The 17858-nt window shown below is 55.1% G+C and overlaps 1 protein-coding gene across 4 annotated transcripts in view; it reads left to right on the top strand.

Annotated features, from left to right (window-relative positions):
• IGDCC3 (immunoglobulin superfamily DCC subclass member 3) overlaps positions 1-17858 on the top strand; it is a 50396-nt gene that overhangs the window by 28209 nt on the left and 4329 nt on the right. For all 4 annotated transcript variants that reach the window (XM_032250988.1, XM_032250986.1, XM_032250985.1 and 1 more), the window contains exons 2-8: positions 12437-12581; positions 12961-13091; positions 13649-13786; positions 15064-15222; positions 16344-16509; positions 16791-17038; positions 17219-17383. In XM_032250988.1, the coding sequence (XP_032106879.1) occupies positions 12437-12581; positions 12961-13091; positions 13649-13786; positions 15064-15222; positions 16344-16509; positions 16791-17038; positions 17219-17383 (1152 nt within the window). The remainder of the gene's footprint in view (positions 1-12436; positions 12582-12960; positions 13092-13648; positions 13787-15063; positions 15223-16343; positions 16510-16790; positions 17039-17218; positions 17384-17858) is intronic.

Below are 17858 nucleotides of genomic sequence, written 5' to 3'. Positions count from 1 at the left end.
CTATTTTGGTTTTGCTGGGCGTGGGCCGCCCCCTTTACTGGAACCTGTTTGTGTTATTGCTGTTGTAGTTTGCGACGAAGTTTCGCTCTTGTCACCCAGGCTGGAGGACAATGGCACAGTCTCAGCTCACTGCAGCCTCTGCCTCCCAGGCTCAAGCAACTCTCCTGCCTTGCCTCAGCCTCCCAAGTAGCTAGGATTACAGCCCTATGGCACTATGGCCGGCTAATTTTTGTATTTTCAGTAGGGACAGGGTTTTTTCATTTGGTCAGGTTAGTCTCAAACTCCTGACCTCAGGTGATCCACCTGCCTCAGCCTTCCAAAGTGCTGGGATTATAGGCGTGAGCCACCGCGCCCCGCCTGCCACCTGTCTTATCGTCAAAGCCTTTATGACCTGTATTTTGTGCTGACAAAATCTCATCCTGTGACGTAGAATGCTGTACCCCTCTGGGAATGCAGCCCAGGAGATTTCAGCCTCATGTTACCCCGCTCCGGTGTAAGATGGTGTTGCTGTTGTTCACAGGCCTCTGACAGATGAAGAGGGGCCACTTTACCCAGTTAAGTTATCCTGGAATCTTAATGTTAGTATGGACCTTAGAGATTATTTGTCTGTCCTACCCCATTCCCATTTTACAGATGAGAAAATCAAGGTTGGAATCAAAAGGTCACACAGGGGAATCTGTGACAGAGCCAGGAGCTGATCTCAGCCTGCCTCTCTGTTACCTAAACCCCAATTATATTAGTTCCTACAAATCCTAATATCTGGCTCTGAAAATTTGGGGGAAGTGTCTGTTTTTGCTGAGTTGTCCTTGTGGTCATGTGAAAGCAATTTACTTAATAGCTGCAGCTTGGACCCCCTTAGCCAGACGCCCTTCCGGGAGGTAAGGGAGATCCGGTGTCCTGCCCAGAACGGCGGAAGTGAGGGATATTGTGGGACTGGGCAGGTTTACATAAGGAAGATTGGTGACCCTGACACCGGCAGAGACGCGCTGTCTGTGGAGAGGGCCTCTGCTGGGCCTGGACAGTTTCAAGTCCAAGGCAGAGAGGAATTCCAAGTCATCTCCCAGCCCCTGCCCCTGCACTGTTGGCTGGTACTTGGAAGCAGATGTGCCTCAAAGGTTGCAGCTGGATGAGACTCAGTCACTGAATTGTCCAACATTTTACAGAGGAGGGAACAGAGGCTCAGGGAGGAGCTGTGCCTTTACCAAGACCACATATCCAGTTGTTAAAAGAGCTGAGTCTCGTCCGGGCCTGATGACTCACGCCTGTAATCCCAGCACGTTGGGAGGCTGAGGTGGGCGAATCACCTGAGGTTGGGAGTTCAGGGTGGGAAATGCCATCTCTACTAAAAATGCAAAAAAATTAGCCAGGCATGATGGTGGGCACCTGTAATCCCAGCTACTCGGGTGGCTGAGGCGGGAGAATCACTTGAATCTGGGAGGCAGAGGCTGCGGTGAGCCGAGATCGCACCATTGCACTCCAGCCTGGGTGACAGAGCAAGACTCCATCTCAAAAAAAAAAAAAAAGAGCTGTCTCATGGCTACTCTTTCACTCCATGGAAGCCACTAGCATTTTGCAGTGCCTCCTCTCAAGCCCACCAAACAGGAAAATAAATCACTCCTCTATTTGATACAACCCAATGGGCTGGACTACAGGCACAGACCCGCAGGCCCACCCTTGGAAGGCCCCACAGCTCGGGTCCGCTGGAGGACAGAGTGAAAATGCTGAAGGAACAGCCTTCTTGGTGGCTTATTTGTCTGTATTAATAGAAATCAGGAGCCATGTGGGGGCACAGTGCCCATCAGCCGGGGTGATGATACCACCTTATCATGGTGCTTATTTGCAGTAGCTGCTCTCCATAAAACCCAGACCAAACCACTGGGGGAGTTAAAGCGAAGCCTGCTGTGTCTTGGGTGACCCTGAGTGTGAGTAGGAAGGGTGGCTGTAGTGGTCTAGATGTCGTGCCTCTGTGTTTTTCTGGGTGAGCGTAGGCCTCATCAGTCATGTTTAAGGGGCATTTGAATATGTATTTCTCCATCGAGGACAGCTTTGTGATGAAGGCAAAGAGCCCTGGATTTGGAGTCAGACCATTGTTAAGTCCAAATGTTTGCCTTAACCTCACTGACTGGCTGTGTGACCACGGGCAAGTTTCCTAACATGCCTGAGCCTTAGAAGGGCTAGTAATCTGTTATACAGAGTTATGCAGATGGAAGTAACATCTAACCTTTGCCCATTGATGGCCTTTGCAGGTCTGTTTTTCAGAGCCGTGTTACTGTGACAGTGACCTAGGATCCTGGCTCTGGTGCCTTCATCCTTCTGATGCTTCTTACTTTTTGTTTTCTTTCTTTCTTTTGTGTGTGTGCAGGGGTGTGTGTGTGGCAGGGTCTCACTCTGTGACCTGGGCTAGAGTGCAGTAACACAGTCACGGCCCACTGCAGCCTCGACCTGTTGGGCTCAAGCGATCCTCCTGCCTCAGCCTCCTAAGTAGCTGGGACTGCAGGCACATGCCACCACGCCCAGCTTATTTGTGTACTTTTTGTAGAGACACGGTTTCATCATGTTGCCCAAGCTGGTCTCAAACTCCCGGGCTCAAGCGATCCGCCCACCTCGGCCTCCCGAAGTGCTGGGATTACAGGTGTGAGCCACTGCACCTGGCCATCATCCTTCTGATGTTTCCTAGGAGCTTGGGTGTGTGCATCTAAGGACAGGACTTGTGGGATGGAGAGAGTTTGCTCCTGGGGTGCCAGAATGCCCTGACACATTAGCATTCAGTAAGTATCTATTGAATGAATGCTTACAGTTGACTCAGTGGGTCTGCTGCATAAATAGAACAGACGACTGTATTTCCCAAACGCAAAGCCAGGACACCTCCTGACTCATTGCCTGATATGTAGGATGAAAACAGGGTAAAATACTTGAAATTGGGACTGCTTTTGAAAACCCAGCTGTGGGGTTGATGGGACGTCACATGGAGCAGGAGGTGCCTTTCTCCCTCTCCCTTTCCCTCCTCCCTGAATGCAAGAGGCTACCACGGAATGCAGGACAGTGTACCCCCAGTCTCTGTGCTGTCTAAGGAGGTGCCCGGCCTGTGTCCCACAGCACATTCCCCCAGGCACGATTCACACCCTCCACGGAAGGAGGAGGAGCTCATAGCTTGATCTGGAGGAAGAACTGGAGCCTCCAGATTCTGGGGCTGAGTAATTAAAAGCAGGGCGTTAAGTGGCTTTATTCCCTTCTGGTTGTAAAAGCCTAGCCTAGAGGCTGCTGTGAGCCCGGTGCCGGCCCTGCAGCCCCGCCTTTGGCCTTGTGGCTCGTTTCACCCAGTCTGAGCCAAGGGCACAACAGCCAGATTCGGGGATGTTCCCGAGCGGAATCCAGCCTCCCACTGTCCCCATCCAGGCCCCTGTTTGTCAGAGGTGGCTGTGAGAGGGGAGGTGGATTTATGGCTGCTGACTTGAAAGACAAAGTTGCCTTTTGTGTTAGACTTGGGTGTGGGGGAGTGGTGAGCCGGTGGTAGTGAGGGAGGGAGGAGGGAGGGGCTGGGGTTTAGGGGCCCAAGGCAGGAGGTGAGGGACTTGAGGAGGCCAGGAAGGCAGACAAAGGCATCCAGAGGCTTCTCAGAGCAGGGTCACCAGGCAAAGGCCCAGACGGGTCAGTCACCCCCGCCGAAGCCACCACAGTCCCCTGAGGCTATTTGTAAATGCCAGACACCCGTCTTCCCATACCCACTCCCACCCACTCTGACACCCAGATGCCACAGAGCCTCCCCCTTCTCAGAACATACTCTTTGGGTTCAGAGCCTTCATTCAACTCTCAGACGCTCCTTTGGAAGCCCAGGGAAGTAAGTCGTACTTCCCCCACCCCAGATGATCACAGCCGGTCAGTGTGGGCCAAAATCAGGGGCTAACTAGGGACCCGGATGACGGGTCCATGGCTCAGAGGGTTGGGAAGGATGAGCCTGGGCCAGAGAACCCTGATGACAAGACCATTCCCCACCAGGGACCTTGAACAAGCACCCAGCCTCCCCCAGATTCAGGGCTCTCTCCACCTTTCTCCTCATAGACTTACAGAGATGGGATATTTGCAGGTACCTTGAGGAATGTAAAGCGCATCTGACATGGGACTTGGCTGCCTCCTTGCTCTCCAGGGGCCATCCTGCCCCAGCCATGCCCCAGCAGCACTCTGCCTGGTGGCTCTGGTGAGTCTGGGTGGGGGCTGAAGTAGTCATCGGGCGCCTGAGTTCAGCAGGTGTTTTAACTGTACCTCGGGGAGCCACATCCAACCCCCGGAATGAGCCTGGCCAATAAAGGGCTGGGTTTATAGGCTTCATAAACATTTTACTAGAGAAATCAAGGCCTCAATTACCCAGTGGCCTCTTCCAGCTGACAGCTTGTCTATTGGGGCCCCTGTGAAGCCCCCAGGCAGAATAAAGAATAAGGTAGCAGAGGCTCTGGTTTATACCCTGCTGCTTGCCTCCCCATGTCCTCCCCCTGCACCATTCAGGCCTTGCAAATTCAGTTTTGACTCCCTTCTCCAGACAGCTTGAGCTCCACCACCCACTCCCTGAGCCTCGTCCCCTCCCAGGGAAGAGGCTGCTTCTTGGAGAAGAGAGCTACCACTACTTCTTCCTGACCCCCCGCCCTGCTCTTCCACAACCTCTCAGTTCCCTTTTAACTCAAGATTATACCATCTCCCCTCAAGAATAGATAGCAAGTATTCACTCTCTGCCAGGGCCTGTGCTGAGCACTTTACGGTCATAGCTCATTGAATCCTCCCCTATCGCAGTAGCTCCAGTGAGTGAGCTGTGATCATCTGGTTTTATAAGTGAGACAACAGCAATTCTGAGAGATTGTATCACTTGCCCAAGATCTCACAGTCCATAATGGTAGTGCTAAGGTTTGAACTCAGTTCTGTATGAGTCCAGAATCTTTACCATTCATCTCCTCCCTGTACCGCTACTTCAAAAAGGTCTGAACCAGAGAGGTCAAGGTGAGCCTGGGAGACAGAGCAAGACCCTGTCTCAAAAACAAAGAAAAAACACAGACACACACATAGGCCAGGTGCGGTGGCTTATGCCTGAAATCCTAGCACTTTGGGAGGCCGAGGCGGGTGGATCACAAGGTCAGGAGTTCGAGACCAGCCTGGCCAATATGGTGAAACCCCGTCTCTACCAAAAAAAATAAAATTAGCCGGATGTGGTGGCACACGCCTGTAGTCCCAGCTACTCAGGAGCCGGAGGCAGGAGAATCACTGGAACCCGGGAGGCAGAGGTTGCAGTGAGCCGAGATCGTGTCACTGCACTCCAGTAGCCCTAGTATGAAATCAGATGGGGGCGTCGTCATCAGTCTCTGAGTCCATGTGGCCAAGAGGTGGGGTGCAGGCAGGGACAAGGCCAGCCAGTGATGAGGATGGAGAGGAGGGTTGCTCTCTGGCAGGACAGCAGGAAAGCAGAAGAGAAGGTGGTGGGGAGGTGGGGGATTCCACGGCCTTCCCTCGGGTCTGGACCAGTGCTGTCCGACAGACGTCTCTACAGTGACTGAAGTTCTTCTATTGGGGCTGACCCGTAGTGCAGCCAGTAACCACTTGTGGCTGCTGAGCACTTGAAATGTGGCTAGTGAGAAGAAGGAACTAAATTTTTTAATTGTATGTAATTCTAATTTAAATGGCCACATGTGAGGCCAGGCATGGTGGCTCATGCCTGTTAATCCCAACATTTTGGGAGGCCCAGGTGGGAGGATCACTTGAGGCCAGGAGTTCGAGACCAGCCTGGCCGACAGAATGAAACCCCACCACTCCTAAAAATACGAAAAACTATGCAGGCATGGTGGCGGGTGCCTGTAATCCTAGCTACTAGGGAGGCTGAGGCATGAGAATCACTTGGCATAGGTTACAGTGAGCCAGGATCATGCCACTGCACCCCAGCCTGGGTGACGGAGGAAGACCCTGTCTCAAAAAAATAAATCTATGGCCACATGTGGCTTATAGCTACCACATTGGACAGCACAGATGGGGATGGTTGATGATTGAAATTAACTCAGAGTCCTCTGGTGATGTAAAGCCCTGTGGGCCATGACTTTGACTGCTCTACATACCTCAAATAAGTAGAATTGTACAGTATCTTTTGTGACTGGCTTATCTCACCTAGCATAGTGTCCTCCTCAGGTTTCCTCCCTGTTGTCACATGTGTCAGGATTTCCTTCTTTTTTTTTTAGATGTCTCGCTGTGTCGCCCAGGCTGGAGTGCAATGGCGCGATCTCGGCTCACTGCAGCCTCCGCCTCCTGGGTTCAGGCAGTTCTCCTGCCTCAGCCTCCTGAGTAGCTGGGATTACAGGCACGCGCCACCATGCCCAGCTAATTTTTTTGTATTTTTAGTAGAGACGGGGTTTCACCATGTTGACCAGGATGGTCTCGATCTCTTGACCTCGTGATCCACCCGCCTCGGCCTCCCAAAGTGCTGGGATTACAGGCGTGAGCCACCGCGCCCGGCCTGGATTTCCTCCTTTTTAAGGCTGAATAATATTCCACTCTATGTATATACCACATCTTATTTATCCATCTGTCAATAGACACAAGTTTCCTTCACCTTTCAGCTATTGTGAATAATGTTGCTGTAGACATTATCAAATATCTCTTTGAGACTCTGCCTTCGGTTCTTTTGGGTAAATACCCAAAAGTGGGATTGCTGGATCACTAAACAATTAAAAGTGCTAATTCTGCTTTTAATTGTTTTGGAATCATACGGTGTTGCACAGCGGCTGCACCGTTTTGCACTCCCACCAACAGTGCACAAGGCTTTCGATTTCTCCACATCCTCATCAGCAGTTGCTATGTTCTGTATTTTTGATAGTACACATTCCATTGTAGCTTTGATTTGCATTCCCCTAAGATTAGTGTCTTTTCTCTCTCTCTTTTTTTAATACTAGGTCTTCAAAATCCAGTGTGTACTTGATACCTACAGCCCATCTCAATTTGGACTGGCCACATTTCAAGTGCTTAATAGCTGCCCACTATATTGGAAAATGTGGGCCAGGCGTGGTGGCTCACACCCGTAATCCCAGCGCTTTGAGAGGCTGGGCGGGTGGATCACTTGAGGTCAGGAGTTCAAGACCAGCCTGGCCAACATGGCAAAACCCCATCTCTACTAAAATTACAAAAATTAGCGTGGCATGGTGGCGTGTGCTTGTAGTCCCAGCTACTTGGGAGGCTAAGACAGGAGAATCGCCTGAACCCAGGAGGCAAAGGTTTCAGTGAGCTGGGATCTTGCCACTGCACTGGAGCCTGGGTGATAGATGGAGACTCTATCTCAAAAAAACGGAAATGTGGTTTTAAAGGGAAAAGATGGGGCCGCAGGTAGAAGTGTGTGGGATTCAGGCATGTGTCTGGAGTAACCAAAAAACATGATAATTGTCCCAGCTGCCTGTGGAGGGGCTGGACATCCGGAAGGCTGCATCTCCCTGGTCTTTGTCAGGGATGGATACAAGGAGGGAACGGGCCTTGGTGGCCTTCGGAAGAGTCTGCGGTTCACAACTGCCCCTCCTGAATGGCTCTATGAGGTGGGGGCAGCCGGCGCCTCAGACCCCCAGGGCCCCTCGCTTTTGTAAAGGTTACGTTTTGATCTCTCCATCCAAACATGGCCCCAGATCTTTTTACCATCACACACCGGATGGGAGTCTGGCTGTGGCCAAAGGGTGGGGGGCCTGAGCTTCCTTCCCAGAACTCTACCTCGACCCTTTGCTGCCCTCACCTCCCCCTGGAGCCTGTCTAATCAGATCCAGGCCTGACCTTGTCAGAGGTCCTGGACCAGGAAGAAAGTCCCCCTCCCCTCCCTGAGCAGCCGTAGAGCTGGCTCTCAGGAGACCCCTCCCGTCTGGTGATTTATAGGGGTGTCCAGGAACTGCTTCCGGCCTGTTTCTGTTCCCTTCCAACCCTGTGAATTGCTAAGCTCACTCTCTGCCCTCTGTCTCTGCCCACAGCCTGGTTGCACCTATGGTGGTGGCAGGGAGGGGCTGGGAGGCTGCTTCCCAGATCACTGAGAACAAAGGGGCCTCTCCTTCCTTTCTCCCCACCTACTGCCAAGGAGGACTTTGCCCTCCCTGTCACTTTCTCGAGGACCATTGCCCATCACCCTCTCCCATCAGCCAGCTTGAACTGTCTGCACCAGGCCAACAGATGTCCACAGGAGTGTAAAGAACCAAATCACAGCAGCACTGTCACATGCACCAGCCACAGACACAATACCACCCACACCAGACACAAACATCAGTGCTAACACACTAGCTCGTCCGCACTGTCATCAGCAACACAGTGGCCTGCAGGGTGACTTGTTCAGGTCTCAGGGTGCTCTGAGGTCCGGCCCTCAGCCCCACTTCCTCATGTTTTTCCAGGGACCTTCTCCCTAGAGAGATGTAATCCGGGATAGCCTACCCGACTCTGTGTCCTGCTGGCGCAAGGCAGGGCGTAAACATACTCGTGAATCAAACATGTTCTACCCTGAGGGACTAGCGGGGGCCAAAGTGGCCCCAACATACCTTTTCCTCAAACTTCAAAAAGCAAAATGCTGTGCCAGCCCGGGAAACGTAGGGAAACCCTGTCTCTATAAGAAATATAGAAATTGGCCGGGCACAGTGGCTCACCCCTGTCATCCCAGAACTTTGGGAGGCCAAGGTGGGTGGATCACGAGGTCAGGAGTTTGAAAACATCCTGACCAATATGGTGAAATCCCGTCTGTATTACAAATACAAAAATTAGCCGGGCGTGGTGGCGCGCACATGTAATTCCAACTACTCGGGAGGCTGAGGCAGGAGAGTCACTGGAGCCTGGGAGGTGGAGGCTGCACTGAGCCAAGATGGTGCCACTGCATTCCAGCCTGGGCGACAGAGCAAGACTCCATCTCAAAAAAAAAAAAAAAAAGGAATTAAAAAATTAGTTGGGTGTGATGGTGCATGCCTGTGATCCCAGCTCTTTGGGAGGCTGAGGTGGGAGGATTGCTTGAGCCTGGGAGGTCAAGTCTGCAGTGAGCTTGCATCCCACCACTGCACACCAGCCTGGGTGACAGCGTGAGATCCTGTCTCAAAAGGAAAAAAGAAAAGGAAAAATACTATTGCTTATGAAATAGATGTGTGTGGAAGGTTTTAGGAGACTCCAGCGAAGCTGAGTTTGCTGGCCCAGAGATTGTGGATCCTGTTCATGAAGACGGATGGGGAGGGAGGGCTGGAGGGGCCCTGAAGAGTGGCTTGTCCACTCCCTTCCTTCGTGGTTGAGAGAGTGCTGCCTGCCCAGGGTCTCACAGAGCTCTCAGGACGCCTAAGGAGCATGCGGGACGACCAAAGAGTTGAGAGAGGGTTAGGGAAGGGAGAGACGGAGGAGCCCCAGATGAAGAAGACCACAGCCTCCTCTTCCGCCTGTCCTTCCCGGACCACACCTGGGCAGCCAGCTTACCTTTCCCTACACAGTGAGAAGCTAGTCCAACATGCAGGCCACTCTGCAGTTAGATTGGCTTCAGATTCGTGGTTTACAATTGCTCTTTTTTTTTTTTTTTTTTGAGACAGAGTCTTATTCTGTCACCCAGGCTGGAGTACAATGATGCTATCTCAGCTCACCGCAACCTGCATCTCCCAGGTTCAAGTGATTCCCCTGCCCCGGCCTCCCGAGTAGCTGGGACTACAGGCGTGTGCCACCACACTTAGCTAATATCGTATTTTCTCCATGTTGGTCAGGCTGGTCTCGATCTCCCGATCTCAGGGGATCCGCCCACCTCGGCTTCCCAAAGTGCCGGGATTACAGCTGTGAGCCACCCTGCCCAGGCTTCAGTTACTCTTAAAGGCAAAGCTTCCCTTCAAATTAAATGTGTGGCAGAACCGTAACCAAGTAAAGCTGACAGAGAGGTACAGCAAGGTGCTGCACTGACGGGGGGAATGCGTGCAGGAGGTGGGCTCAGCTGCATCCAGGGGGCCCCAGGGGACCCTTAGGAGCCGCACTGTACACAGTGGAGGCTATCAGACTGGCCCCACACCTGTGACCCTTCCAGCTCTTGCGCCATGTCCAGCTGTGTTGTGGCTGCTCAGTGCTGGGGGAGGAGGAGGAAGCCAGGCAGTGGAAGCCAGACTTTCTCCATCCCCAGCGCCCTGATAGAAGCAGCCCTTTCCCTTGTATATTTCCTCAGGCCAGCTCCTAGCTGGGCGCCTCCAGGGAGCCCAGAATGGGGCGAGAAGCACAAAAGGATTCCTTCCCTAATGAGGAGGCATCTGTAGTCAGCAGAGCCATTAGTCCCCACTCCAGGTCCCTGAGGTACTTGGAGCTCCTCTCCAGCTGGAGCGAAGAGGCAGGCAGCTCCCCATCTTCGAAGGAGCAGGGCCTGGGGGACATAGACAGCTGACCCTGGAGCCTGGGTGCCTCTCTTCTCCCTGTGCTCATGGCATCCAGTTACCATCCTGGAGGTTGAGGGCTAGAGGCAGTAGAGGGGCCCCAGCAGCACCTCGGCCCCCTCCCCCAAGCCCCTGGGCTGACCTCCCTTGGCCAGACATGGCCTTTGGCCTGAGACCGGGAAGGCTGACCTCCCAGTGCTCCCTGGGAATCCTCTCACCAAGCCTGATGGGGGCACAAGCTGGCACACTTGCCCCTACCGCCCACCCCCAGGGCACCAAGGTACTGTTTATAAGGACTGTACCTATGCGTGATTGATTACCTGTACAGACCCGAGGCACACATCCACCGCATCCAGACATGGACACTCAGACCACATACATGGAGACACAGCCTCGCACACATGTACAAAGAGGTGCACACACCCATCAGCCACACTCCCAGGAGGCCCTCAAAGAGGAGGAGGCAGGGCGGGGGATTTTTATGCATGTTTATATTTAATGAACCACATGCAAATGAGATGGAGAACACACCACAAAGGAGCCAGCCCCCAGGGACTCTGGGTGGAAGGGCACAAAGGCTCGCCTTTCGGGCCTCGCTGGAGGCCAGATCAGCCCGGTGGATTGAGGGGGCTTTAGATGGGGCATGGGGGCCACAGGGAGGGTGGTGCCCACACCAGGGAGCCATGAACAGGAGCCAGGACCAGCTCCAGTGTCCCTGCTGCTGTGGGGGAGGGCTTCCTCTGGGAGGGGCGCAACTGTCCCAGTTGATGGAGTGCCTGGGATGAGGGGCTGCCGGCCTGGACAGATGGTGCACCGCCTTCCCGCACTTGAAGCAAAGTGGATTTTAATGAAATCACAGCCCTGGTGCTGAGGCTGGGAACCCAAGTGGGAGGGGCTCCTTCCCCAGGCATTATAGGGTGGGGTTTGGGCATGGGTGGAAACGGGGGTGGGCAGGAACACTAACCAGCCTGTAACTGGCACGGGAGGGTGCGCCACAGCCCCTCTGCACTGATGATCTCTGCAGACCACAGTTCAGATCCCCAAAAGGTGGGGAGGGGACCCTGAATATTTATGACACATTGAAATGTAGATTGGTAGGCCTGACAGTCTTCTGAGAGGCTTGTCACCTTGGATGGATGCAACACCCTCTTGGGGTGCATAGAGAGACTGCAGCTGAACTGGGGGTGGGAAGAGGAGGACGGGACCAAAAGAAAGCTACCAGGCCTTGGTAACCAGGGTCTGATGACCAGTGTCCCTGGTGGGCAACACTGGACTAATTGCTTCCCCTCCCTGAGCCTCAGCTTCCAGTTCTATAAAATGTGAAGCACTGCTGGGCACGGCGGCTCACGCCTGTAACCCTAGCATTTTGGGAGTTCGAGGCAGGTGGATTGCCTGAGCTCAGGAGTTTGAGACCAGCCTGGGAAACACCGCGAAACCTCGTCTCTACTAAAATACAAAAAAATTAGCCAGGCATGACAGTAGTGCCAGCTACTTGGGAGACTGAGGCAGGAGAATTGCTTGAATCCGGGAAGCGGAGATCGCAGTGAACTGAGATTGCGCCACTGCACCCCAGCCTGGGTGACAGAGAAACAGTTGTCTTCAAAAAAAAAAAAAAAAGAAAGAAGAAAATGTGAAGAGGATCTGAGGCCTTGACTGCCTTAGGGAGAGTTTATGAAAACGAATCTGAAGGCTACTGAAAAAGTGGAGTGTGGGGCTTGGGAGCAGGGCTTTGTCTGATTGCCCTTTATGGGTCATTTTGCGGGGACCAATGTCTCCAAGGGAAGTCCCAGCAGCCTAGGATTTCTTTATTAGACATTTGTTATCTAGAAGTTTGTCCAGACCTTCTACAAAGTATTCCAGCCCAGCCCATACTACCTCTTAGGAGAGATGTCTCCTGGCTATTGGAGGCTGGAGTAAGTGCTGATGGGTCCTCCAAGTGATTGCCCTTGCAGGAGAATTCCTGCCCCTGGATGGAGTGGGCTCCAGGCCTCCGTGCCTGTGACTGCAGTGCAGCCCATTCTCCCCTCCCCTCTGCCCCCAGCAGCGTGCCACATCCACGCACTTCTCTTCCCCAGCCATGTCGGACTTCCACATACATCCCCAGGCCACCGTGGGCGAGGAGGGCGGTGTGGCCCGCTTCCAGTGCCAAATCCATGGACTTCCCAAACCCCTGATCACATGGGAGAAGAACAGAGTCCCCATTGACACGGACAATGAGAGGTGAGCCACGTGTGGGAAAGGCAGAGGGAGGACGAAGAGGTGGCCAGTGACTGGCCTCAGAGAAGGACTGCCCGAGGCTCTGGGAGCTGCAGTTGGTGCCCACAGGTGCCCGAGATGGGGGTGTTTCTGCAGTTGCAGTTTAGATGGGTATCCACACGACTTGCTGGGCAGAGATTCTAGGTTCGTGGGTGTGGCTGAGGTTTCTGTGCGATCAATGTCAAGGTTGGAATTGAGGGTACGTCCACCTTCGAGGGTCCCAGTGTGTGTCTGATGATGTCGGGATGGGGCAGTGCTTGGGTCCTGGGCTGTGTCTCGGATGCCCCGTGTCTTTAGATCATGTGGCTGTGCTGGTGGCCAACTGTGTCCCTCCCCTCAACAGGTACACGTTGCTGCCCAAGGGGGTCCTGCAGATCACAGGGCTTCGGGCTGAGGACAGTGGCGTCTTCCACTGTGTGGCCTCGAACATTGCCAGTATCCGGATCAGCCACGGGGCCAGGCTTACCGTGTCAGGTGAGGGTCCTTTAGTCCTCGCCCTGGGTCCCTGTGGACTGCAAGCTCCTCTCCAGCTGGAGTGAAGAGGAGGCAGGCAGCTCCCCATCTTTGAAGGAGCAGGGCCTGGGGGACGTAGACAGCTGCGCAGTCAGCTGTGCAATCCCAAGCCCCTCAACCTCCCTTTCCCCCAACCTCCCCACCCGGCCTCCTCCTCCTCCCACCCTTAGATCAACCCCCTTCAACTGGCCTCTTCAGGCTTCTCAGCCAAGTACCTGCAGAATGCCAGGCTCTGTGCTGCCTGGCATGAGGGTGCAGAGGAATCTGAGGCCAGGTCTCCGGCTCATTTCCCCCTGGAACGCCGTCTGCTGAGCTCCAGGACCACCCCATCGCTGGTGGCCCTGCAGGGTCTGCAGCAGAGGGACGGGTGTCCGGAACACCCTGGTCCCTGGTATCTCTCTGCCCACAGGCCCTGGCTTCTGGGCTGGTGTTTGTTTCCCACCTGCCATGTCCTGGGTGGGGTGAGGAAGCAGGAGAGTCCCCAGCTGAAGTGAGGAAACATGGTGTCTTCCTCTCAGGCTCGGGCTCTGGGGCCTACAAGGAGCCAGCCATCCTCGTGGGTCCTGAGAACCTCACCCTGACGGTGCACCAGACTGCGGTGCTTGAGTGTGTCGCCACGGGCAACCCTCGCCCCATTGTGTCCTGGAGCCGCCTGGGTGAGCCTCATCCCCAAAGCCCCTGCCCCCCCAGCCTGTCCCACCCCCTGGGAGGGCCGGTCTCAGACTCCTCACCCAGCTCCAGGGGCATTTGGAATCCTGTTTGTTCTCTGGAGGGGCTGTTCATCCCTGTGGCCTGGGAAGAGGGTAAGTTTCCCTTGCCTGGAAGGACCAGGGAGGCCCGCCTGCCCACGCCATTCTCCCTCCCCCTGCAGGGAGGGCTTAGCTCCCTGGGTTACCTTGCCCAGTCCGGCCGTCCTCCCTCACCCCGGCCTCAGGGATCCCAGCACCCTTTAGCAGCCCTCAGCACCCCACTATCTGTCCCCTCCTGCTAACCCCTGCCCTCATTACCCCGGTCATGTTCCTCAGCTGTGCAATCCCAAGCCCCTCAAAATCCCAGCCAGTTGTCAGACCCTCACTCTGGGCCCCCCAGTCTCTAGCCTGGCCCCCTAAGTCCCCAGGCAGCTGAAGGAGAGAAATGAAAGGGTGCAGATGGGCCCACATTGTCTGAGCAGAAAGGTCACTGGGGAAGGAAACTCTGGAGGGGGTGGGGTGGGGCTGCATTCACAGGGAGACTGTGCCACATTGTAGCAGCTGAGTGATGGGGAAGGGGGGCAGCAGGCGGGATAATGGAATAGATTTCACCACTTCAGGGCTTGAATGGGGAGCTGTCTCCTTGTATTCCGACTGTGCTAATCTGATCCCGGTGGGGGTAGGGGGACGGCCAGGTCCCTGGGAGAGGCTGGGAAGAGTGGCCTCACCATTAGGAGGAACCTCCAGGCACCCCAGGGACCATCTGTTCCAACATTCCCCAGAGCATGATCTGTCAAGCGGGAAGGAATGGCGTGCTGGTCTAACAAGTTAGGGAAACAAAGTTAACCAGGTTCCCGTACCCGGTCACGGGGGCACTGTGATGTGACTTACTGTCCAGGCGTAGAATGGATATTTGACCATGGAACTTTTTTTCCAGAAAGACAAACCAGGCTGGGAAATGTCAATCAAATCCAAACTCTTACTTTACAGATTGTGAATCAGAAGGAAAGGGCCTTGCAGGTGGCCCGTGAGTCAGGACAGGGTCGCCACTGCTAGGGGCGAGGGTTCTGTGCTGCTCTCTCTGCCTCTTCCATGTTCACGTGCCTGGGAGGGAAGAGGCAGAGTCAAAGATTGGGGCTCCCTGGAAGACGGGAGGAAGGAGAGCCCTCTGGAAGGTTCCTTTGCTTTCCCTCTTGCACACCTATATCCGACCCCCAGCCATCTCTCCTCCCCTTCCTCCGCAGATGGCCGCCCTATCGGGGTGGAGGGCATCCAGGTGCTGGGCACGGGAAACCTCATCATCTCAGACGTGACGGTCCAGCACTCCGGTGTCTATGTCTGTGCGGCCAACAGACCTGGCACCCGCGTGAGGAGAACGGCACAGGGCCGGTTGGTGGTACAAGGTATGGATCAGCCCTCCCCGGGGAGGAGGGCAGGGACCTCCGCACAGCCCCTACCTCCCGGCCCAGGCCCAACCCCAGGGCCCTGTCTCACCCCAGTCTCCTGGATTTGCCCTCGCCCTGCCCCTTGCCCCTCACCGGCCCCCAGGCCAGGTCAAAGGCGGCACACTCTCCCCAAGGAATGCTTGCCTTGGGAAGGGTCTTGGTCATGCGCCGGCTCCTGCCTGCCCTCCGGGGCCACCAGCACCCCTACATCCCGGGAGTCATTTCCACTTTCTCATCTCAGCTGGTGTCCCCACCTGTGTCACTCACACGTGTCTCCCCACGTGCTGTTTTCATTCACACATGTGGCACGTCCATGCTCACACCTGCCTGCCTGTGCGCTCCCAGCCTGCTTGTCATTTTCACGCTGTCGCCAGCAGCCTCGCTGTGCAGGCAGAGCTGTGTCCCCTCCGCGAGGCGGGGCCCTGCTGCTGACCGGGTCCTTCCCTCTTGCCCTGGGGCTCAACTGTCCCCATGCACTGGGCTTGGATGAACATTTTCAGCGTTTTCCTATGGTTGTTCCTGCCGGAGAGCCGGGGAAAGGGCAGGAAGTGGGAGAATTAGGAACTTAAATGCCAGTTTGTTTAGCATTCCATGTGCCGTTAATCTGTCCACATGAAAGTGATGGAGCATTTCATTTCCCAGTGTTAATAGAGGCTGAGGCCTGGGATTGGACGAGAGCGGAATTGAATGTGGGGGCGAGGGGGCTCCTGGTACGGAGGCTCATCCATCTCCCCCGTCATTACTGCTTTCTGGAGGTGCAGCCAAACCTATTAGCACATTTATTTATTTAACAATTTCCTGAACTGGGAGCCCAGCTTGATTGCTTTCGGATACAAATGTCAGTCTTTTAAATAGTCGTTAAAATAGAGTCCTCTTGGGTCTGCTGGGGTGGAGGGAAGTGGGAGAGGGCCATCTCCTGAGCTGGGCCCCACCTGGAGGAGTCTCCAGGGGGCAGATGTGTGTTTGGAGCCCACCTCTCGCCCCGTGTATCTCTGGTTGCATTTCCTGTGCCCTTCCTCATGCTGTCACTCACAGCTGTCTCTGTCCCCCATCTCCCACCCCCTCATCTCCACTTGCAGCCCCAGCTGAGTTCGTGCAGCACCCCCAGTCCATCTCCAGGCCAGCTGGGACCACAGCCATGTTCACCTGCCAAGCCCAGGGTGAGCCACCACCTCACGTCACATGGTTGAAGAACGGACAGGTGCTAGAGCCAGGAGGCCACGTGAGGCTCAAGAATAACAACAGGTACGTGTGTGGTGTGTGCTGGGGTGAGGGCCCGGAAGAGCAAGGGAAGGGGGGCCTGGAGTGAGCGGCCTGAGTAGACCGTGCACCTCCTGCAGGGGAAGAGGACAGAATCAGGAGGCTGGAGACTTGGGTTGGAGTCCCAGTTTACCACTAACTCGCTGGGAGACCTCAGACAAGTCCTTTGTCTCCTGGAAAGACTCAGTTTCTCCATCTCTTCAATGGGGAGATTGGGCCAACCTCCAGGGAGAAGGAGGGGACCTGAGGCTCTCTCTCCCCTGCAGCACACTGACCATTTCTGGAATCGGTCCTGAAGATGAGGCCATCTACCAGTGTGTGGCTGAGAACAGTGCGGGCTCATCGCAGGCCAGTGCCAGGCTGACCGTACTGTGGGCTGAGGGGCTGCCGGGGCCTCCCCGCAATGTGCGGGCGGTCTCTGTGTCGTCCACTGAGGTGCGCGTGTCCTGGAGTGAGCCGCTGGCCAACACCAAGGAGATCATCGGCTACGTCCTGCACATCAGGAAGGCTGCTGGTGCGCGCAGCTGCCCCTCCCTCTAACTGACTAGTCCTCATCCCTTCCCATCCTGCACGTTCTGACCTGACGCCTCCCTTTGCTTCTCCCGCTTCTGTACCCTGGCTACCCTCATGTCGCCAATGCTGGTGAAATGCCCCCAGTCCTTCATACTCCCATGCCCACCCTGTGCCTCTCCAGACCCGCCAGAGCTGGAGTATCAGGAAGCCGTCAGCAAAAGCACCTTTCAGCACCTGGTCAGCGACCTGGAGCCCTCCACCGCCTACAGCTTCTACATCAAGGCCTACACACCAAGGGGGGCCAGCTCAGCCTCCGCGCCCACCCTAGCTAGCACCCTGGGTGAAGGTGAGGCCTGGGGTGGAGCACAAAACCACAGGCCCTCAGGGTATCGCAGCAGAACCACCATGCACACTTCAGGTTGTGCGCCGCACAGGGAACCCGGCCCTGAGGCTGTCAAGGCTGAGTCTACTTGGAGGACAGGGCTTATTTTTTTGATTTGTAGGAAGGTGCTGCTTTCATAAGCCCCCTTGGTCAGATGCCAGGGGGCTGTTAGTGTGTTGGGGGTCAGGGTCACAGGTGGAAGGTAGAAAGGTAGAGCTTCGCCGGGCGCGGTGGCTAAAGCCTGTAATCCCAGCACTTTGGGAGGCCGAGGCGGGTGGATCACGAGGTCAAGAGATCGAGACCATCCTGGTCAACATGGTGAAACCCCGTCTCTACTAAAAATACAAAAAATTAGCTGGGCATGGTGGCGCGTGCCTGTAATCCCAGCTACGCAGGAGGCTGAGGCAGGAGAATTGCCTGAACCCAGGAGGCGGAGGTT

This window comes from Sapajus apella, unplaced genomic scaffold (assembly GCF_009761245.1).
Source record: "Sapajus apella isolate SASKATOON/1434 unplaced genomic scaffold, GSC_monkey_1.0 scaffold74, whole genome shotgun sequence".
In the NCBI taxonomy this organism is placed as follows: Eukaryota; Metazoa; Chordata; class Mammalia; order Primates; family Cebidae; genus Sapajus; species Sapajus apella.
The sequence above is the reverse complement of the archived record's forward strand: the minus strand, read 5'-3'. Positions and strand labels throughout refer to the sequence as shown.